At 40.3% G+C, this 23,557-nt stretch overlaps 1 protein-coding gene across 1 annotated transcript; it reads right to left on the reverse strand.

Annotated features, from left to right (window-relative positions):
* Positions 1-569: 569 nt before the first annotated feature.
* LOC117539522 (solute carrier family 2, facilitated glucose transporter member 1-like) lies at positions 570-23,174 on the reverse strand. Its single transcript, XM_034205716.1, has 10 exons — positions 22,765-23,174; positions 12,414-12,509; positions 7,124-7,284; positions 6,143-6,383; positions 5,813-5,975; positions 5,307-5,494; positions 4,985-5,089; positions 4,585-4,686; positions 4,284-4,487; positions 570-3,355 (listed from the first exon to the last, which is right to left on the reverse strand). Exons 1-10 carry the CDS (start codon positions 22,777-22,779, stop codon positions 3,155-3,157), a joined length of 1,476 nt encoding a protein of 491 aa, XP_034061607.1. The 5' UTR covers positions 22,780-23,174; the 3' UTR covers positions 570-3,154.
* Positions 23,175-23,557: the final 383 nt, after the last annotated feature.

The raw sequence follows: 23,557 nt of genomic DNA on the forward strand, positions 1-23,557 counted from the left end.
ACACATGTTGCCACTTGTTTGTACCATTTTCAAGTGATTTGTAATCTGTTCTAGAAAAACGATGTGTTTTTTGATATTTGTGGAGTTAGGTGGTCCGCGAGTGTTTTTGTATTGGTTAAGTGGTCCTTGGTATGAAAAAGTTTGAGAAACACTAAGCGGTCGACCAATCATAACAGAGCTGGCCTAACCGTCAGAGCAAACTGGGCTCTGGTTTTAGACAGAGGGTGAAACGAGGTGCTGCAAAACAGGCAGTATGAGAAGAATAAAGCACTAGCCTAGTCACACCACTGTTAACCACATCATGGCTGTATGTAGCAGGTGACTGTTTTCACCTGCTCAGGATCAAAAAGGTGACTGACTGTTAAGAGGAGCATTAAGCAGTGAAATATCAAAGTGTTTCCATCAGAAAGGTTTAAATAAGCAACTATTTGCTAACATTTTGACCATATAAATATCCTTAGTTGATAATATGTCAGCATTGTGCTAACAGCTTCCTCTGCTGCCCCCAAGTGGAAAGAACTGTTACTGCAGGTTCAAATTAAACAAAAGCGACAAAAAAGAAATCAAAAAACTGTATTCATGGTTTCTTTTATTTAGCATCACCACTTTCACATGACTGTAAAACCATACGGGACATCTTCCTTCACAATACATTATTCCAACAGAAGCTCACGTTCTTAAAAACCATAGACACAGATTATTTTTTTATTATTACAAACATTAGAATATGCTCTCTGCGCTAAATTGAAAACACTACTGAATGTGTCTCATTAACACAATCCTTACTAATCTCAAATCTAAATTAAAATGATTACGGTATTTTTAGACCACAACATGTTTTTAGGTGTAAAATCAAACAGAAGTATGGAAGCTAACTGCTTGTAGAGACCTATAATACTAATAATTAATAAATCTATCAAAAACGTTCTAAAAGTTATGTGTATGAATTTGGAGTGGGTGATGCTGTAGTGTGTTTCATATTCACATCAAGTTGTGTGCTTAGACCACCAAACAGAAGATTTCAAAGGCTAAATCAAAAATCAAATGCCCCAGCAGAATTGTGAATCTATTTACATAAAATACAGTTTCAATATTTGTAGCAGAACATTCTGTGGGGAGGTTCATCCTGTACTGCCAGTACATGATTTTTGCTGGTGATGATATGTTAAAGCCACACAAAGGCAAAGAGAGTGGATGTTAGTGTTCTACCAAGGTGTGTGGGGTGACCCATCGAATGACAAAATATATACTATAAAGATATAATATACACAATAATTAACAACCAATAATGGAATGATTAAAATGTATATGTTGGACTATTGGGTTGGATTTGGATCAAAGTGTTTACACACCTGGATGTGCTTAATACAAGATTGTTAATAATTTGATACTTTTTCACACATTTCCAAAAACAACAGGCAATACATCAGCAGTACTTCAGTCTCTTCAGTAACAAAGATCCCACACAGTGAGTTAAAAATAAAAAATTGAAATAACTATAAAGTGTTTGCTTCAACAAAGAAATATCACTGTGAATAATAAAGTGCTGCTAAAAGGGTGACTTTCCTCAAACAAGGCATGGAAAGAAAAGAGGTTCAACAATTGATACAGCAGTCGTAGACAGTGACTTGAACACCTCGGCACAATGAGCCAAACTACAGAGTTTATTTTCCATCAGCTACTGTTGTACAGTGCAGTAAACACCCCGAAGAGAGAAAGAGCTGACAGCTCTGCAGAATAACAGTGACAAGCCTTAGCAACGACACAACAAGGTGTCCGCCTCCTATGACACATAATGGGCTTTATGGAGCACACGGGGGGTTTGACCCAAAAGGTGACGAGCACTCTCTGGATAACGGAAAACCTTACAGATGGACCACATTTATTTTTGGTCGCCATTTGTGTTTGCGTGAAAAGATTAAGGCAGCTCTCAAGCCAATTCACCAGACTTCGGAAGCTCTCCAGGTTATCTCAACTCAAAAATACATCAAGTGATGATCGTCCGATGACAGGGGCTCTCAGTCTGGATCGGGCCGACCTGACATGACACTGCTCCAAAGTGATAAGGCTGAAAGGTTGAAGGCAAAGGAGGCGCGATTATTCAAAAAGGGCACTTTATCTCACACATGTTCGGCATTTTTACAACTGACTTTTGGCTTTGTGTCTGCTGATTGTGAGTGTGTAACTATCTCAAGATAAGATGGATGGAAAATGTATTGTGTAGTACTCCAGTACTGATCTGTGTAGATATTGATAATGTTCCTTTTTTTGTATGTCAATATTAATTTAAACAAATGTTCTCTTTAAAAGGAATGGTGTAAAAATACATGAATGGTACAAGATTTTTTTTTTTAATATATATTAGTTATGTCTTCATGACCTTATTTAAAGTAAAATGTTGTCTACATAAGTAACAAAAAGGTAAAATATGTGGAGTGTTACCATTAGTCGAATACATTTCATACAGAAGACTAACTCCTCACAGCAATACAATGACATATCACATGTCACATGTCTTTCACACGTTTGTGTACTCACTCAGTAACTTAAAGAGGTACAAATAACTTATTCCTCATCAGCGGAGCATTGAGACAGTGCCCCCTCTGGTGGGGAGAGACAAAGTCGAGCAGTGCAGCGTCAACAGTGCTAGAGTCTACAGTGATCAAGCATTACAGTAGGATTGATAGAAACAAGTATTTTGCACAGTGAACTGGTCTCTACAGCCGCAGCATTTTTAAAACCGCATAAAGACAAACTGACTGTATGGTAACAAGCTACAAAGAACAGAGCATAAGCACACATCAGGTATAAATTCAGTGAAAAAAAAGATTAAAAAAGGGTTGATTGATGCAGACACTCCTTTTCCTTCTTTTAAAATATTAAAACCAATCTATCCTCAACTCCTCTCCCCGCATCAGGCGACACAGTGCCCATCAAGTTGTTGTTTCTTCTTGTGTGAGGGGCGGCGGAGGACATCATTTTTTAGAATCTCACAGGGCTGTGCTGTGCTAGGTGGTGTTTGACGCCCGAAATGTGGTGACAGCGTGAAAATTATTCTACCAATGGATATGTCTACTTCTAGTTAGTGGAGCCTTCTCGTCCCTCCTTGGTCTGAGAAAGAGTTTTTCTATTTTTAGAAGTTAAAAGCAGTCCCTCAGAGCTGAGAATCTGCTCCCAGGCTGTTGAGCTCCTCCGGCGAGTGCTTCTCTGCCCCCAAGGCGGACGTCTGACGGAAGCCGGCTGAGATCTCGTCAAATGTCCGGCCCTTGGTCTCCGGCACTTTGAAGTAGGTGAAGACGAAGAAGCAGAGAAGGAGCACCGTGAAGATGACAAACACGTAGGGGCCGCACAGTTCCTGTGAAGAGAGATGAGAGGAGAGGGGAGGCAATTATTTAGTGAGTCAGTGCTCAGTAAATCTGACATTAAGAATGTATAAAGATTTTAAAAGATAGTTAGCAAAGCCAAATGTACTACATTTGTTCGTAAATTAGGGTATTCTTGTAATTCAACTTAACTTGAATATAATAAAGTTGTTTGCCTTGTCGAGGAGGGAAAATGTAAACACATGTCCAAAAGATAAAAACATCACATTAACGGAACAAAGATCTCCCAGTTGCACAGTCAATGCATTCATAACTATGGTGTAACACCTATACTGTAATACTTAAAGGTGGGGTAGGTAATTCACTTCAGAAACACTTGTTATATTCCATGGAATGTTCTTAACATCCCGATAGCAATGAATATATGAAATGCTTTGACAAAAAATCCATAATAAAATGTCATCTGTGGAAGCCGTGGCGCTGTAAAAAGCACGACCAATCATTTTAGCCGGCCCGGCTAAGTAACTGGATGGCCTACCTGCCTGTCAGCCTTCCATCTGTGCACAAACTTATCTCTGCCCTCATTGGTCATGTGCGCATTCGTGTGTGTTGGAGGAGGGGCTCTGTAAGGAAGTCTGAAGGAAGGGGGAGATTTTTTCCGGTTGTGTATTTTCAAATTCTAGCGCACTCGAGCTGGTTTCTCCATTCTTACCTACCTACCTTTAAGATTGCTAGAGTTTGTTGTCTAATTAATGGCAATAAGAAAAAAACAATACTTTTATATTTTTCTGTGCCATTGGTATTCTGTAGCCAATAGAGGGGAGCAAGTGAAACCCCGGTTGGAGGGTTTGAGCTAGCTGTGCATCTAGTGTCTTTTATAATTAGCACCAACCTTCCTGGAATTGTGGTGTAACTGTAACCTCACAAACACAAATACCAGTTATAATTTTTGTTTCTCACCTCTACATACTGGAAGGTCATTCCCACTATGAAGTTAGCAGTCCAGTTGGAGAAACCAGCTACAGCCATGGCTGCCGGCCGGGGGCCCTGCGAGAACAACTCTGCCACGATGAACCAAGGGATCGGGCCTGGTCCGATCTCAAAGAATGCCACAAAGGAGAAAATGGCCACGATGCTCAGATATGACATCCATTTGAGCTGCTCCTAAAAGAACAGAGGACAAGAGGGAGGTTAGTTGCTGGTAGCTACTCGAAAGGAGTCATGACAGATACATTTTATTATGGATTTAAGAGAAACGTACCAACAGAGCCAAGGCAATGGTCATTAAGACGGCAGATCCGGCCATTCCAATCAGCCCCAGCAGGTGCAGAGAGCGACGTCCTGCACGCTCTACAACAAACAGCTACACAGAAAAAAAGATGATAATAAATAAGATGAGGAATCTCTCACTGCAGAGCTATAAAGTGATACATTTACAACCTATAATTAGTTCAACAAGGCTGCTCTAGAAACAAAAAACAGGGGTGCTCAAATATACCTTTGCATTAAAGAGATTTTTTGAAATGCCAAAACATAACGGTATTGACCAATTCCGTCTCCAATATGTCCGAAAACAACAATAAACGATCTTGAAAGTTATTATCTTAACTATTATGTATGTGGGTTTTACTTCAAATTGTAAGGCTTCACTCTGTACTCACCGACACTACAGTGAAAGCTGTGTTAACGACTCCGGCTCCAATCGTGGCGTAGACAGGCTGCTCAACTCCGGCTTTCTCAAAGATACGAGTGGAGTAGTAGAATATCTAGAAAATGAGGCAACCAAAACATTTCAACATGAAAGTCTCGTCTTAGGTATGTTCAGGATATCTTTTTTCTGTTTCTGATGTAGCGTTAATGTGAAAGTGAACCGAGTACATTGGAAAAAGCACGTCAGTGAAGTTTCTTTTGCGTCTCTCCATCAGATTTCAATGACAGTCATCAGAGTGATCGGTGGGATAATGTCGAAGCGTGCACACTTACAGCGTTGATGCCAGACAGCTGCTGGGACAGCTGCAGGATGACAGCAACCAGGAGGGGCTGGCGGTAGAGGTGTGAGCGGAAAAGCTCCGGGATGGTCACCTTCTTCTCCCTCATCATCTGCCGGCTCTCCTCCTTCATCTCCTGCATGTCAGAGCTCACATCCGAGGTGCCTCTGAGCTTCTTCAATACTGAAATGTGCACAGAGAACGCAGGCTGTTATCTCCACAAGTTGCAATGTTTCCCTATTCACCAGTTCAGCTCATTTCTTTTTGAATCCTACAACATTTTTTTTACTTTCCTATTTAAATATTTGTACTTTTTATTATGCATATTTAGCAAATTCCTATTTACATTCTGTTAATAATTAGCAAATACGGTCTCATTTAAACTCATTTATTTTATTTATGGTTGTATTGTCTGCCATGTTTTAACTTGCAGTATTTGCAGTGTTAATAGCTTTTCCATGTTTTAAAAGCACAGCACTTGTAGATTGTTTGTGAACTCACCATGTTTGGCCTTGTTCTCTTCGTTGTTGTTGATGAGCAGGAAACGGGGGCTCTTGGGGCAGAGAGGCAGCAGGATGCACTGCAGCACAGCGGGGACGACGATGAAGCCCAGGAGCAGGGGCCACAGGTCGTCGTTGCCCAATATGGACTCCAGTCCAAACACCTGAATTCAACACAGACACGCATAAGACAATTAACCTAATATAAAAGCATAACAAATACACAGTGGAATGCACAAATATTGCATTTTTATCTTATGGGGTCAGCACTGGATTCCATCTATGTTACAGTGTTAAAATAAAAATACTGCAACAATTAACTTCCACTGACCTGTGCAATGAGGATGCCGAGGACAATTCCCAGCTGGTGTAAGGTGCCCATGGCTCCTCGTAGCGCTGTGGGGGAAACCTCACCCACATACATGGGCACGAAGCCTGTGGTGAGGCCGGAGTACAGGCCCACCACAAAACGACCAGCGATCAGCATTTCCCAGGAGCTCGCCATCTTCGAAAAGCCCATCAGAATGGCCGAGATGAAGGCCAGACTGTTGGCCATGAGCATAGAGTTCCTCCTGCAGAACAAAATACATACAGCAAATTATAATCAGAGCAAGCAGCAACATGTGTGCTTGGAAAGAGAAGCTGATGGTTAAGTGCCTGAACCTGCATTTGCTCTTATAGCCAGCAGGGGGCGACCATATTTAGCAAATAAAGTCAGATTTCATAGAAGTCTATGAGAAAATGACCCTACTTCTTTTCCTAATGATTCCATGGTATCCAACACTACTTCCAACACTACTTCAATACAGCATGGAGTTCATTTAAAACATATGTTTCAGTTTTGGTAAAAGTAGACAATAAAGCAACATATGTTAGGGTCAGGGTATAAAAATACCATCATTGTGATTGAGAGGTCAAATTCTAAAAGTCTATGGTTCAGATACCTAATGCTATTAAACTGACATTAACAGAGTTGCATGCTAAAATTATATTTTTGTATTTTATGCATTTCAGCACAATACACATTTTGGAATTATCTTTTTTTATTATATTTTTGTAAAGCTCAGAAAGTGTTCTGACATTTCTGTATCCGTAATGTGTCTTTTGTGATTCTTTTTTTCTTATGATTTGTGTTTTTGAGTTGATCAATCGTGTCTGCAGACACTTTAATATGAATTGATCCTGTAGTGATAAGTGATTTAAGTCAGTCTCACTTATTTTCTTATTGCTTTTACAGAGAAAATAAAGCCAGCACAGTCTCTCTGTCTGTTAGAAAAGACAAAGACAAGCAATACACATGTTTTCTTTTTACCTTCCAAATCGGTTGACAAAGAGTCCGACAGAGAATGAGCCAACGATGCCACCAACAGAGAAGATGGCGACGGAGATGGACCAGATAGCCGTGAGGGAGCCCTTGGTGATGGGCTCCTGGTAGCGTTCAGACCACGTCTCATTGATAAACTTCTCAATGATCTGCAAAAGGATACAATAAATGTTAAACATTATTATTATTATTAAGCTGTCGTTGCAAACGGTTTTTCTCCCACAACCAGCTCATGTGCTTTCAGATATTAAGCACATATGTCTTTGGTTTACATAACTGATTGTTTTTTAAATCATTTTTAAAATAGTAATAGTTATTTTTAGGAACGCTGCTTATGTTTTCCTTTTGTTTGGGCCAATACATAGAGAGACAGTTGAGCAGTTACTGTGTGACCAGCTGATGGCAGCCTTGTATGGTCATTACCATTTCCTGGCAACAAGGAAGTTAACCAGCCTCCTCTAAGTGTCAGATTTCAGTTCCCCTCCCCTCCTTCCTCCATCTTCGTCATCATAGACGGCAATGTTGACAAACACGCCCAGGCCGGCCAGTGACGGGGATTAAGATCCTCTGTGTCTTTGTGTGTGGGTCCCGCTGACATCCCCCATCACCAGCACTCTGGTTACCAGAGTCAGCTCCAGCTCCGTCATGTGCCTCTGCGATCGTGTTACATCTGTAACTGAGTACATTTACTTCAGTTCAAACTAGAGTGTCTCCATTTCATGCAATACTAACTTTATTCTTCTACTCCATTGAATCTCAGAGGCAAACATTGTTATGTTTTCACTCCACCACATTTATCGGACAGCTTTAGTCCCTAAAATAAGGGGATTAGGAAAATAGTGTTCCTTCATGGGTTGAGAAAAATCTAATTCTTCTGAGGATCAAGTAAACTATTTAAAGACCCTCTTGGATAACAAACAGAAAGCTAAAAAAAGGAGCTGACTGTGGTTCTCACAGGACAGCAACTCTAAAAACACAAGATGATATAGAATATGATGCAAGGCTGTAATGAAATCAACAAAAGTACATAACAAAGAATGAGCCTGACCTTAAACAGAAGTTGCAGAAGTGAAATGCAACACATGCCAACTTTAATTTAGAAGTACAAAAATCTCTATCTAAACAGTGAAACATTACCAAAGAGAATTAGACTGCCCATTTGCACCTATACTTTTCATACTATGGCAAAACAAACCTACTTAAGTAGTGGTTTGAATCCAGGACTTTGACTTGTGGTTGATTATTTTTGACAGTGTGGTATCAGTACTTTGACTTGAGTAAGTGTAGGATCTGAAAACTTCTTACATCGTTGAACACTTATATTTGTATATTTTGAAACCCTATACCAGAGCTCTTCATGTACTAGAGCGCTATGTTGGCTGGTGGAAACGATAGCTCAGCAGTGTCCTTACCAAAGGAATAGTTACGCTATCATTTGTAATTGGTTTTCCTCTGGTGGAAGCTTACATATGGGATGACACAATCTTGACACAAGCCTCAAGTCGTATCTATCAACTTACACTCACAAGACCTTGCTTGATACGAGAACTATTTCATCACGTACTGTACCCATGTTCTCTTTAAAAGTGTCTTTATTTAGAAGAGCTCTTGGTTTTGACATCTTTAAGAAGTGGTGGAATATAGCCAACTAGATTTAGAGACGTAGAATTTGACAGTTCTTGCATTTGATTTTGTGTTTTCATTTTCTGATGGTTAGTACTTCTTCTTTCACTTTTTGCAAGGCAGGCTAGTGAAAGTAAATCGATCTGAAATCATGAATTTACCGCCTATGGAAAAGTATTCAGCCCTCTTGGATGTTTTATGTGTTTCCAGTTTAGTTTGGCTTTTCAACAATAAACAAAAGGAACAAATTCTGTTGAGGGTAAACAACCTCTATTGACAGTAACAGGGCAGTCCTAGACCATCACTTTTATAGCAAGCTAGATTTTAGAAGTCAACATATATTGAAAGTAAAGTGAAACTGTCAGTGTTATCAACAGGCCAAGACTACAATGCCACTATCACTAACTTCAACAGCAACAATTGATAAGTTACATTATTATTTTGCGTGCAGTTCCCAAGTTTCTCTTAATAGACTGTGCGCTCTAACCCTAACCAGCTGGCTCTCAGCACACAATGAAACAAGCTGCCTATTCATACAGTCAGCTACCAGCAGTCAGCTGTTTCCCATCATGCACAGGGAAAAATAAAATGACTTTTGAACAAGGTAAATCATCTTTTGTGAACACTTAGAAACAAGTCAATGGGGAAGATATGAAAATAGTTTGGTTCCCTAGTATCTTGGGTAGTTTGGAATGTTTGAATTTGAAGTAACTCCTCAAAATGATCTAGCCAACAGGAAGCAATATTTTAGTAGCAGTATTTTAGATATGTTTGACTTTAGGGGGGCAACCAGGTATGGCATGAATATCTATAAGAGAATCGACTTCAAAGTCCTGCTCATAACTCACAAAGCCCTCAACAATCAGCCCCCCTCCCCCTACCTCACAGACCTGCTGCACCACCACACCCCTTCCCGCTGCCTCCGATCATCAGAAGCCAACCTCCTATCCATCCCCCCCCCGCATCAGTCACCGGACCTGGGGGGACAGAGCCTTCTCCGTCGCTGCCCCCTCCCTCTGGAACTCACTCCCACAACCCATCAGAGACGGCACCGACCTCACCACCTTCAAAAACTCACCTCTTCAATCTGGCTTTTAATGTGTGATTGTTTTTTTTAATTCTTTAACTATATTTATTTGTTGTTCTTTTCTTTTCACTATCTTTGTAAAGTGACTTTGAGCACCTGTAAAAGCGCTAACAAAATAAATCTATAAATTCCCAAACAAGGATATTATCAGTTTTGCGGCATGCAGCAGGAGGGAGCCACAGATTAGCCTATCTAATCACACAGCCCGACTGCGTCACATCAGCAGCATCACTGCAGCCTTTATCAAACACTGGAGCACACAGGGGAGAGGTGCTGGTGATTACTCAAGTGGTGTTGCTATATACAACTTCTATTCGTGGAGTTATATCTTATTAAGGGGTCATTAACTAATGAAGGATTAGGAGCCTGTGTTGGGTAACTATTTTCCTGCGTGTGATTTTGCTCAGACCTCCAACTCTGTGTGTGTGTGCGTGCGTGTGCGTGTGTGTGTGTGTGTGTGTGTGTGTGTGTGTGTGAGAGAGACCCAGGCTGAGTGTTTGGGAAAGGGGGTGAAGAGCCAAGAGGGCATGTTCACACTAGCCCAGTGTTTAACAGTCCACATATTCACCGCCTCCCTCTCAATCTGCAGCCCCTCACCCTGCAACTCACAAGGCTCCTGTGCTGAGCTGCATGAAGACACTGCAGGAATTGGTCCTCTATTCTGAGAATCGATTCATAATTTAAACTTTATTTGTGCAAAAGTACCAAACAATCCGTGATCCAAGTTCATGAAATGTTTTTTAGCTTTCATCTGCTTTATTTAACTAAATATCTCAGAGTTTTGGTCTGATAGGACTCAGACAAAAAGAGACAGAAGAACCCAAGTGCATTGATTAGTCTAAAAGCATATTAGTAGATGTATCCATATTGTATCCACATGTTATGATTGTTAGTTGCAGTCTAACACAAAGGGCACTGTTGTATGCACACAGTTTACAAAAGGACTTTCTGGTATTGAGTTTCATTGTTTGCACAATTTTAATGATTGCACATTTTTTTTGCACAGATGTCTCAATGCCTTAAATCCCCTTTTAACCATGTGCTGCCCACTTCTTGTGCTCTATATGACTCAGGGAGAAATGAAAAACAGTGAGTGAACTACCCTATGTTTCCCCACTTTTTAGGGACAACTAATCAAAGCTGCCCTCCTTAACAAAGCGTCCTTCACATTCCAGTGTAATGACAGTGGACGAGCAGATGAGAGTCAGGCTGTCGTCGCAGTGAGATCTCTAGATCAATGTGACAGCACACTGAAGACTGAAATGTTAAAGGTGAAAAGTACAGACTGAGCTCTGGGCTGTGTGGTGACCCCTGTGAACTGTGCACAGACAGCTGTGTAGCCGAGGGGCGTGTTCAGACCAACGCAAACCAACGGAGGTACGGAGGTATTTACTCATTGTAGTACTGATATTCCCCAGGAAATGAGCGTCTATGGTGGACCTCTGTGCTAATAAAACCTACTATGGATTTAGTGATTATGTGTGACTGTCTTCTCTTCTTCATTTAATTTCCTCTGAGTTTCCTTGTCTAGCTTTTTTCAAGACTGTTGCGGTTCAGCAGAGGTCTGATTTTGGGCATGGACACACTCTTTTAGCGAGAACCACTCAAAGGTCTGTTAATATAACTGTCCTTGGCCCTGATAGGCCTGAATAAAGCTATTATTATCTCACCCATTAACCCACCCCTCCCCTATACTTTCAATCCTTCTGTTTCAATTCAACAAGTGAGTGAACAACTAGCACTGGGGCTGGAAAATCAGGAAGAAAGATCTACTGTACTAATGATAAATAGCCTGCGTATTTGACAGCCACACATATTACAATTGTTTTAATAGATAACAATTCAATAAATGTATATCTTTGTGTCTATTTGTTGTTATGAAAAGATTAGAAAATCAAACATAATAATAAACATTTGATGGCATACAGCTTATGCATTTAAAGGGGCCCTGTTCTGCTCATTTTCAGGTTGATGTATGTTGTGTCTCCACTGTGACATGTTTACATGCTTTAATGCTTAAAAAGGTCATCACCTCTTTTCACCCTCTGTCTGAAACCAGAGCCCAGTCTGCTCTGATTGGTTAGCTGGCCGGTTCTGTTGTGATTGGTCAACCACTTATAGATGTCCCGCCCATTGGCCTATCACGTACAATGTGTGGGGTGCTAGCCAATAGAAGCCATAGAGTGTGTCACTATGTCACGGAAGTAAACAATGGAGTCCAATGGAGGCGTTTCAGGCAGGGAAGTGTGGGGGAGAAAATCTCTCAGGGGTGAATTTTAGCCTTTGCAGGCACGTTGCATGCCCAAAGATAAATAAATAACACACTACAGGAGAGGGAAACCCACAACAGCATAATAGGGCCCCTTTAACACTTTGAGATGCATCAGAACTTGACTTGGTATCAGCCAATGCCCAAAGTCCATGTGTCAATAGTGTGACTGAAAAGTTGGGAGTGGTGCATCCTCAATACATAAACTAAAAACTCAGTAACATTTGTACGCTGAAATACACTGTAAAACCTTCTTGGAGACACTATTTGAACATCATGCTTGCAGACACTTAACTCACCTTCTGAGGGGCGTTGATGACACCGGTGTTGTAGCCAAATTGCAGTGATCCCAGCACAGCTGTTCCAACAGCCATCAGCAGTGGGAACGTTACTCGCTGTAAGATTGAGAGACAATAGAAAGTCTTGTTAGAGGACAGACCAGCGTAACCAGTTATTCAACTTTTTACCCAGTTAGCAAATTACACAACATGTTACTTGTTAGATGCTTTCATCCAAAGCGACATACATACTCAGTACTGTGGAAAATCCCCACAGGAGCACTTTGGGGGGAAGGGTCCCAGGGACACAACGACATGCTGACTGCAGTGGGGTTTGAACCTGTGACCCCCTGATTCGAACATCAACACACAACGCCACACGTCTCCTGACAATTAATTATTTGTCCAAGGAATGGGAAGAGTGCAAATAGTATGACTTAGTGTTGGTTCATATTTCCTATAATACGATGGACGCATCTAGAAACTTGCATCAGTCGAAAACATTAAGTTAATGCCAATTTATTTTGGGAACAAAGTGTTCACTATCTTGCTGTATTGCACTTATTTTGAAGTGTGGTTGGGCTTCAGGTGGGCTGAAAATATCTGACTTAACAAACTGTTCATCTTGGTCAGCTAAGCAAGCAAACAAGTACAATCAAAATAAAAAAAAGTCCTGAAATATCTTGAAGATGTTTGTCCGTTTTAAACAACATGGTCAAATTGGACTGGCCACAAAAGATGTATTATGATACCTAAAGAGATGAAGAAATGTATTCAGCCAACAGTCAGACAGGCACCTGTTCCCTGAGGCGTGTTTACAGAGTTGTGGGCGAGCTTGGGCTGAGAAAAACTCTAGTCTGGTCTGAGTGGGGTCCCGCAGAGTTATCCAGATATAAACCTGCTTATTGGAAGGTCTGCATGCATCTGTGATCCTGTTCCTGTTATTACAGAATGAATTTGCTGCTTGACCTCAGTAGAGCCCGGTAGATTAGAAGAGATTTTCCTCATACCAAAAAGTTAATAAACCAAGAGTATGTCGCTTAGTTCCTTCTCTCAGACAGACAAAGACAAAACAGCCTCCAGGAACAATGTACCTTCGTTGGTGTTTACTCAGACCTGCCATCACTTCTCCTTCTCCTAACTGTATAACTGAATTATTCAAAAGGAGAACTTTTTGAAAACGTCATGAATACAGTAACAAGGATTACACACGTACGTCAGAAATGTGTAATTATCTCTCGAAAAGCGCACATAGATCAGATTAAAATCTAGATAAATATAAATACGTTTTCCAACTTTTATCACCACACCATCAGTCATCATGATGATTAAAGTTTACACTTGTGATTCACACCAAATGCTTTTCCACAATGATTCACACCAGATAGGTTCCTTATGTTTCGCCAACAGAAGAGCCGACCTTCACAAGAGTAGACATAATCTCGCTTTATCATGTGCAGACAAAACAAGAAGAAATAAAACATCTTCATATAAAACAATGTCAGGACACGAATCATGCTGTTGCAAAGGGTCAAACCTGTTGTGGGTTATAGACCAGAAAGAAAATGGACACAGCCCAATGACACCACGAGTACCTCAAATCCTCTGACCCACAAAGACGTTAGATCACAGCACAAAATGAGAAAAACCTATGCAAAGTCCATTTCCACATATAAACAAATCTAAAATATAACTGTTTTTTCCTTGAAAAATGCTACACCTTACACTAATGGCACATTTCCACTGCGGGGCCTCGCACGGCTTAGTACGGTATAGTTAGGCCTTGGTAGGCCAGGCTCACTTTAATGCTGCGTTTCCATTACAGTTTAGGAACTGGGGTAGTTACTATAGTAACGTGGTGTAGGCGGAGCAGTGACGTCATCTTCAATGAAAACCACAGAAAACCAACATCAGCCGTTAGCTGTTAGCACTCAGAGCTCACAGCTCCTCATATCTGTTACTGGACAAAAGTGAAACAAGTACAAACCACAGACTACCTGTGTCATGGCGAATACAGTCGCTGGTTTATTTATGTCTGTATAGGCCGTTGTTGTGAGTGTGGACGGTCGGAGCATATATAACGTTAGCTTAGCCAAGCTCCATTTAGAAAACACGCATTTTAAAAGGGTTTTTCCCTGCCGTCTGTCCGCAGACTTGTCAAAGCCTTAATTCATGGTTTTTACTAACCGGTATCAGTATGTTGTTACTTCGGCATCATTTTGAAACGTGTATTACAATTCAATCACGGTCAAATATGTTCATTTTGTTGTAGTTGTAGCCCCCTTGCCAGCGATTCTCTCTCTAGTTTAGCATACTCAGCCCGGAAAGAACCTGGATTTTGGAGAGCCAGAAAAACTGTGAGACAGTCCCCGTTAGCCGGTAATACCCCTAGTGGAAACGCCGGGTTTGGCACGGCATGCTTAAACCATGCTACGCGCTGTAGTGGAAATGCGCCATAAGTTTCATGAAAATGGGCCAGTGTTTTTTCTCAAAAAACAAATCCAGCAAACAAAAAACCAACAAACCCAAATAAGCATAATCTTCTTGTCGGATGTAGATCTATAGCACAATACTTTATAATCATTTTTAAATACTAAAAATGTACATTTAATATTTACCCACTGGATAACAGCAGAAACAAGCGTGGACCATATCACTGGCATTATCACCTTCACAATTGATATGGAAAGACTTGAGTTGCCACACTCATTTTAACATCCAGCTTTTTAAAAACAACATTAGAATGAACTTGTACTTGTGTTTTCTGCCCACCTTAATGTGAGTCCAATGTTAACTCGGTTTTGGTGCAACGACTCCTGAGGGATACTCTTAAGCTGCTAAATGCTCCACTGTGTATACCAACTAGCATCTAACTTCATTTGTTTCCTCTTTGGGGCTGGGGGCAGGTCATGTACAGTGGATTCCTTCCTTAAGACTCGGTCTCTAACCTTAAGGCTAATTCTCTGGTTACATTTTCATTAACTGTAAGCTCTCAAACCAGAAGAACCGACCCCACCAGGTTTAAAAGGACAATCCCCAGAAACTATTTGAAGCTATTGTGCATTCTCCTCTGTAATAGAACACAGGGCAGCAGTAAGCCTGGTGACAGAGGCAGCATGGGGGCAAAGAGTCAACACATTTTCTGTGGGGACAAGTATTTATTTCCTGCATGATGAAGAGGATCGAGAGCTATGAAAAAAAGAAAAAAAGTGAACCGTGACTTCAATAAAGACTCGCCTTCACTGCAGAACCAATAAGAACCCTTGTTAACAAGGCTATGACAGGAGCTGTATATGAACACACCCTTTTTCAGCCTTGTGGGCCGGGCTATTCAAAGAGTCTTGTTGCCAACGAGGAAACCAACCCGATCTGATGACATTCTGTAAAGCCACTGCTGATCAGAGATCGAACGAGAAACAGAAACAAGTTTTCGCTACATAAATACAAGAGACATTCTGTCCGTCCATTTGGAAGAAAACGACCACTGAAGGCTTGTTTAATCCCACCCCTCTGTGACATCTTTACCTTTAACCCATATTTCTTAGAGACGTCCCTCTGCCTGGCCTCAGTCAATACATACTGTTTGTATAGGCCAATGGGTTCACTCAAAATACACAAATCCCAATGTTTTGAGACTTTCTTCAGGCAAACATTCCCTGCTGCCATCTTAAAGGAAAGTAGGTGAGTTGGATATCATTGTGTACAGAAACTGAAGCATAAAACATGACTTCCTCACCAGTGGAACAATGAAGTCACACCCAAAACAACTATTTCATGATAATAGCCTTGATCTAACGCCAGTGATTGTTCTTCAGCTCGCTACCTTTTTCTCATGTTTGACTCAGCTGCAGCTCTCAGTGTTGTTTACATGTTTGAAATGAAGTTCCTGCATTGGTTTACTTGCACATGATGGATCATTAGTCTCAAAAGCCTGGCATTACATTGCATATCACACTAATCCACATGCATACTTAAAGCTGATTACAGGAATAGGATTTCACTTTCTTAGAAGGATGGTATTTTGATATCAAAAAGGCAAAATAAGGATTGCTAATTTCTCAAAAATATTTCCCAACAGGAGGATTATTTATAAAAAGCCTGTTTTATTCAAATACAATATAAACAAAGCATGTCAGTATCACTTTTAATATCAGTACAAGCCATATTGAAGTATAAAAAGGGGTGATTAATGCCTTGTAATTAACGGGGTTTACAGAGATTTGCGGATATTTTCAGTCTTGATTCTGAAGATTTGGGGTTTATATAATAGTGACTATAACAAGGGAAAGTCCATAATCGCATTGGGAATGTGTCCTGTGGGGGTTCCTTTGTCAGACTTAAACATCTGATACGTTGAGTTCATGAGACTTATGAATGTAATAATGCTTTTCTTCTTCCATGCCTAAGCTGTATCTAAATGCATAGAGCTGAACAACATCCATGCACTATTTACATGTGACAAGTAAAAAGTGGTGTTGGCCTGCAGCGAGGAACCTTTCTGTCTAGTCATTAACACTGTTGATAGCAGCTCTGGTTGCTAGGCACCGCTGCCTCTATCTGCTCTTATTGGGTAAACACTGCCTGCAGTAAACAGGAGTGAAAGAGAGCACAAATAATAAAGCACTCTATCACCTGGAAATCAGCAGGTTGGAAATGTAAGATCTGTGCAAACATTTACTGTATACACACACCAGCTCACAATCAACCAGGCCATGCCTTTCTAAATAACTCATACACATTATTATATTGGATTAATGACAGTAAAATATGATGAGGACATTAAGTAGAAGATTCATCTAGATAAGGATATGTGCAACTATGACAGCTAATATAAACCATTGTTTAACTGATTATGCTTAAACCAAGCCTTTTACCACCAATGAGATAATAAGCTCTGACAGAGAGGTGTGATACATTCTTCAAAAACAAAACGATATTGTGGTTAAACACTTCTTTCAAGGAAATTAGAGGTTTTACCACAACAACAAATTAAGCGCGCTGCAAACAACAATCAAAACTGAAGTAGGCAACTTACATATAACTTTAATTTGAGTAAATGTACCAGTACATCAATGTTAACATATTACATTATAACAAAGTGCTGCATTAAATATGCTACTTTACAAAAGCAATCTTTGGTCCTTGTCCAGCCTTGGTTGAGGGAGAGCTAGTTTTCTCTATTTTAGCTACGGTGGTGATACAGTGGCAAAAGATAAATACATCTTGAAATACTGATTGTTAAAAGGGCTTGCTTTGGTTTGTTACTATTACAAAAACAATGACTAAATAATATGAATTATTATTTTTGTATTTGAGTTACAGTATACAAGTTGAAAACAACCAACGTAAAGTCAAATAAAAAACTTTTTGACTTTTCTTTGCTTCTTCTTTTGAAGCCAACCGGAAACAAATAGTCAAACTTGTTCCTCCGGATTTCCTTTTACCTTGTTGTAAGTTAGTCATCACACCTATCTTTAACAAAGGTTTTACTTAGATTTGAGCGGTGTTTTAAAGCAGAAGCAGTCATTTGGCTCAGCTCACTTCCTCCATGCCAGAGTGAACTGGATTCTTTGTGATGGCCTACGCTGATGCTGTCACGTCCCCCTGTGTGTGTCACCTCCACAGTCTCAGGTTACACAGCTGTGGGAAACCTAAGGAGCGCTGTCCTCGCCTCCACTCCTCAGCTCAGCACTAAAGCCTCCTCATGCTTGGGCAGTGGGGTTCGTTTCCAAACATCTATTAGCAGTACTTTAATGTAGATGGATGTATCTTTAAACCGAATAGGCATAAACTGGTTGACACTGCTGTCGATGCATTTAAAGCTGTGATACAATGAGTCATTTAGTTTACGTTTTTCTAGGCCTAAAATGCTATTTTTCAGGCAAATCTTAGTGTACTTTGAAACACTTTATATTGAACAAGTTACTTTACTAGGTGTTTTGCTGTGGTTGCTATGTGATTTATGAAACCAGTTTACTCCGTCCTATTATTGTCATTGCTCTTGTGTGTGTATAATGTGTGTACACAGACTCCTTGTGTGATGTTGAAGTCACTAAATAAATGGGCAGAAAACATGATGTATCATTAAATAATTTAAAAGGGAGGCGTGTGGCGCAGTGGGTTGTGCATTGGTGTTCGGATCAGGGGGTCACAGGTTCAAACCCCACTGCAGTCAGCATGTCGTTGTGTCCCTGAGACACTTCACCCCAGATTGCTCCTGTGGGGATTATCCACAGTGTTGAGTATGTGAGTCGCTTTGGATAAAAGCGTCTAACAAGTGACATGTAATGTAATGTAATGTAAAAGGGATGGGCACATTTGCCTATGAAAATCGCCTAGCATATCAAACAAATATGCAAAATGACACAGACTTGAATATGTGCCATGTGATTGTCTTAGTATCCTGGAATTCCTATTTATTATTAACCTTTATTTAAACCGTGTAAAACAATGAGACAGTATCATCTGCATGCTTGACCTGCAGAATTTTTTTTTTTTTTTTTTGGAATGGTGCTTATTTATCTGTATGAGCTGCACATACTGTTTTAAAGCCTTATCCGTCAGGGCCAGTGAAGCTCCAGCCCGTCACAGTGAGACCCGATAAGAATGTTTTCACAAATGCTAGTTTGGCTCATATAAACAAATGTACTATTGTATATTAGATTTATGTCATAGAGACAAGAGACGGCTTATATGGATTTTTGATGGTTTGTTGTATCAATACAAGTTGGTTTATTCTGTAGCACATTAATAAGAAGAAGTCAATATTCCAGTGAGACACAGATAGGCGCTGAATTAACTATTGTATACAACCATTTTCTCTCTGTGAACAGTGATCAGTACAGTGTGCAGAAAATTATCCAGTTTCTCAGCAAAGTGAATCAAATGTAATCGGTCTTTCATCTCAATTAAAACCTTCCTAGAACTCTTAATCAAAACTTTGCAGCAGAGCCTCATTAAGCCTTATTAGAACATGGCTGACAGTTACACTATAAAACGTACTGAAGGGAGCAAGTCATGCAGACAAAAGTAAATCTACTGGACTGTCTTAAGAAGGCAAGAGTTGGCACACGGCTAAAAGGCGCAAGATGGAGAGGAATTAAGCTTGTGCAATTAGGTCTGTACAATGTGAGGCTTGACTCCCAATCAAAATACCTGCACGGTCAAGTCTGTCTGAGAAAACAATGTTTAGTGGCTGTTTCCTTCAAACACAGCAGGTCAACTGTATGCTTGTCCCCAATTAGAATATCCATTCTTTGTCGAAGAAAACAAGAAGACTGACGTGAGCTTACTGTTGTTGAAAATAAAGCTCTTATTTGGCCAACAATGTGAGGTCATTAGCATTGCGTGACTACATGGCGAAGCAGGCAATTGCGTGAGAATTGGAACAAAGCTGCACTCAATGAATTAGATTGAAAAGCAAGCCAAAAAATATACTTAAAACTAAAAAGGGCACGGGGGGCGCCAATCTCTGCTAATACCAAACGGCCTATCTCGCAACTTTAACTAAAGTAACTAAATTAAATTCGGTATCCGCTCCACAATGTGTATCCACTACTAAATAAGATGGGTTTATTCTTGCACATTTTACATCATTTTCACCAAGTTTTAAAAAAATGTAGGCAGTAGATTATCTGTAATCCCAGCGACAACAAACAAACCAAACAGGTGGTGGTAATTAAGATAACATATACATATTAAGTTGTGATAATTTAAACATCTACAGTGTTCAAATGTACAGTTCATAACATGGCCTACGTGACATCAATGGCATGACATCTTACTGAAACCACCGGTGACAGACACAGCATTTACACTGCACCTGGGCCACTTTCACGGAAATGAAACCGACACTTCCTACACAATGCTTTTTTACCAACTTGAGTCAAAGTTTCCATGTACTTGAGGGTATGCCACACATAACAAGGCACAACACTAAGTACCAGCCAGGTATGAAAATCCTGTGCACAAGATGTTAATTAGCCTGTGCTAAACTGCTTTTTCACTACAGCCTTGCAAAAGAACAGCTCAACCATTCTGGAAGCTTCAACAGAGGGAGTGAAGCAACGAGCCTGGGAACGAGAGGGACAACTTAGCAACACCCCAGGGTTGGCAACCGCTTATTCCCTCGGCCAAGTCTCACTCTCTGTGGAAATCTGCTGTGTCGGTGTCACAGTGGAAACTGGGAACGGAGAACCGTTCCCATCACGTCCTCAACAGACCCCGACCAGCTGAAAGGTCTGAACAGGCAAAGTTTGCTCTTTGGCGACAGCTACAGAAACATGTTCTGACCACAATGTCAGTCTGGGCTGCCCCACTGCATTAAACTTGTCTTACATCAAAGAAGGGGGACGTTTTTAGTAGATTTCACTGTGCAGAGCGTCTGTGTGTGTGTGTAACTGGCACTACAAGAACGAAGACAGTGTTAACAAACACTAGATAAATCTACTTTCTGAATAACTGCATCACAGTGTACAACTGATACTAGGTTTGGATTAAGTTAGTGATTGATTGATTGATCAAGTAATAAAAGGATGCTGGATGTATTACTTAAGAACTACATATTATGTTTGTGTGTTTTTAATTTCGATCACTTCTTCTGTCGTTGACATACATCTGTTGGTATATTTGGCTTCATAGGAACACTTTGATGCACATTCAGTACCAGTGTGTAAGGTTGTGGTTACGATGGCGATATCTAGACGCGTACAGCGAGGACTACAAAAAGACAAACGAGGTGACTGGGGATGTCTATTTAAAACATTGTGAGCTTGAATAAATCATTTAAACCAGCTATTGTTGCCAGACTTATTACTGAATATTGTTCGTAATGTGATACCAAGTCCATCTGAGACCTGTGTACACCTTCATACAGCCTCCAAGTGAAGCGTACGTTGTTTACTCACAATTTGAAAGCAGCGTGAAGTCTTCAGCTGTGGTAAGCTGTGATCCGCTCAGGTGAAACTGTGATCCGACTTCTGTGGCTATCTACCAGCGATCATGTTTAATATAAAAGACTACACACACGTTTATCCCTTATAACTTTGCAGCACTTATCCAGATAAGATGTGACTGTTTACTTGGTTAACTTTCGTTATGCATCGACACATACCCAATGACGAGGATACTCACATACGTTGAGAACTACAAACACATATATTCATAATTGTTACACTGCATGTGAGCATCGTTTCTATCTTAACGTGTATGCTTTTATCTTTGTTCTTATATTTTTTGTATCTATTCCTGTGTAACTTGGTAATATTAATATGAATTCCTTGTTATTGTTGTCTTTCCACCTGTCGGTGATGATTATACCTAGTATTACATAACGAAACACATGGCCTGATTTGCATATTGGAACTTTATGTGTGCACTAGAATACATTTATATGTATTCTAGTCACATCTTATCCGGATAAGTTCTGCAGTATACCATTTTTATAAAGAGGGATACATGTGTGTGTAGTCTTTAATATTAAACAGTTAATAAAAAAAAACAGTTAAACTCGAACACCGGAGCTTCCGGTTTAGGAGGTGCGCACGCAGCGTCTCGTTTTAACCTATGGTTTTTAACCTATGGTTTTAACTGAATAATTGTCATGTTTACATGGACATACTATTGCCTAATTACCGCCCCCCTTCCAGAGACGCACTGTCAAACACACTCATACCTGCTTGGTATGACATTGAAAAAGTTGCATTAAATACAAATTAATTACAATAAAATGACTGTTGTTTAATCTTCACATCCTGTGATCATGTCTATAATTTTGAGCACCAAATTATTGAAAAGTATCGAAAAATACCGGTATCGATAAGCAGTAGCCTATCGGTATTGGTATCGATAAAATCCTAACGATACCCATCCCTACTCGTGGGTATAAATAGCGCTTATAAACTTGTAACCTTTTTTCCCTAAGTGACATAATACTTCATCACACCAACACTACGCAGGAAACACGCGAGACAAGAAATCATCCTTAGAAAATATAACAAAGCTCACAAACTGTTGATTTTTTGATGCAAAAATAAAGGGAACATTAAATATAAAGCGACTTAAGGTTGATTTTGGGTGCAGAGACGAACTGGTCTACTTTAGTGTATAGTAATGAACATAAAAGTGCCCAAAATAAAACGTCGACGTCGACGTAATACATGACATAAACATTAGCTGCATTGTGTCTCTCGGTGGTGGCACACGTGGAAGTGCCTCAATGGGTTAAAATATAGTGAACAACTCACTGAACTCATGGGTCCCTTTGGTAACATTGACAGCACAGAGCTAAGACAAAAAACACACATGGAACCGGTTTGACTGGATTTCAATGTTAAAGCTTCATGAAGTGAACTGAGTCACAGTGTGTTATTACCTTTCCTGAGTCCATGGCTGCGATGAGTGGGAGATATTCTTCGTATTCTTTGTCTTTTGTTAAAGTTGAAGGCGATGGAGGGAAGTCCTCGGGGTCTCCCGGTGGGTTTTGCTCAGAAGTTTGTAATGTTGAAGGCTATTTTGCTCAGTTGAAATCACAAAGTTCGGTTGAGTGTTCTTTAAAGAGAAATGGGTCAAGTCTTTTGTGTGGGGGATTCTCTGTAAAAAGCCGGGCACCAGCTTGAGTTTCTCCCGCGTAGTGCAGTTTGTGTCGCGGGTCCTTCAGCTCTATCTCACCATTTCACATGAGTAAAGTCTTCCAGGATGTTGGTGTTAGGGCAGCCGAAGAAATACCGCCTTGTCCGGCAACAGATCTCTGGAGCCAGAGGCCAGTTACGCTTCATATATTATAGCTGACGCAATGTTTAGTGGGATGTGCCCGATAGAGGCCCATCCTCCTAAGGAGCCAATGAGAGGCTTTCCCTTTAGACACACACCAAGCCTGCCAGCCATGGGAGGAAGTATTCAGATCCCATACCTAAATAAAAGCAGAGATACAAAAAATACGCAGCTAGAAATAAAAGTCCTGCATTCAAACCCTAAGAATAAGTACAGTGTTACCAGCTAAATCTACTTAAAGTATCAAAAGTAGGCTACTTAGCTACATATGCAGCAGAATGAAGTGTGTTACTGTTATTATAGAGGCTATTATGAATGCATGCACTGTAGATTATCCTTTCAATATTTGTGTTTTTGTATTGTTATAAACTTGCATAAATCTTAACTTGTGTGCA

This window comes from Gymnodraco acuticeps, unplaced genomic scaffold, assembly GCF_902827175.1.
Source record: "Gymnodraco acuticeps unplaced genomic scaffold, fGymAcu1.1, whole genome shotgun sequence".
Lineage (NCBI taxonomy): Eukaryota > Metazoa > Chordata > Actinopteri > Perciformes > Bathydraconidae > Gymnodraco > Gymnodraco acuticeps.

What these genes read in the sequence shown, in the direction of transcription:
- LOC117539522 (XM_034205716.1), bottom strand. An exon ending in TCATCAACGCCCCTCAGAAG is followed by an intron (nt 7,285 to 12,413) that starts GTGAGTTAAGTG and finishes ATCCTTTTGCAG; the next exon opens with ATCATTGAGAAGTTTATCAA. An exon ending in AGAGAACAAGGCCAAACATG is followed by an intron (nt 5,495 to 5,812) that starts GTGAGTTCACAA and finishes TGCACATTTCAG; the next exon opens with TATTGAAGAAGCTCAGAGGC.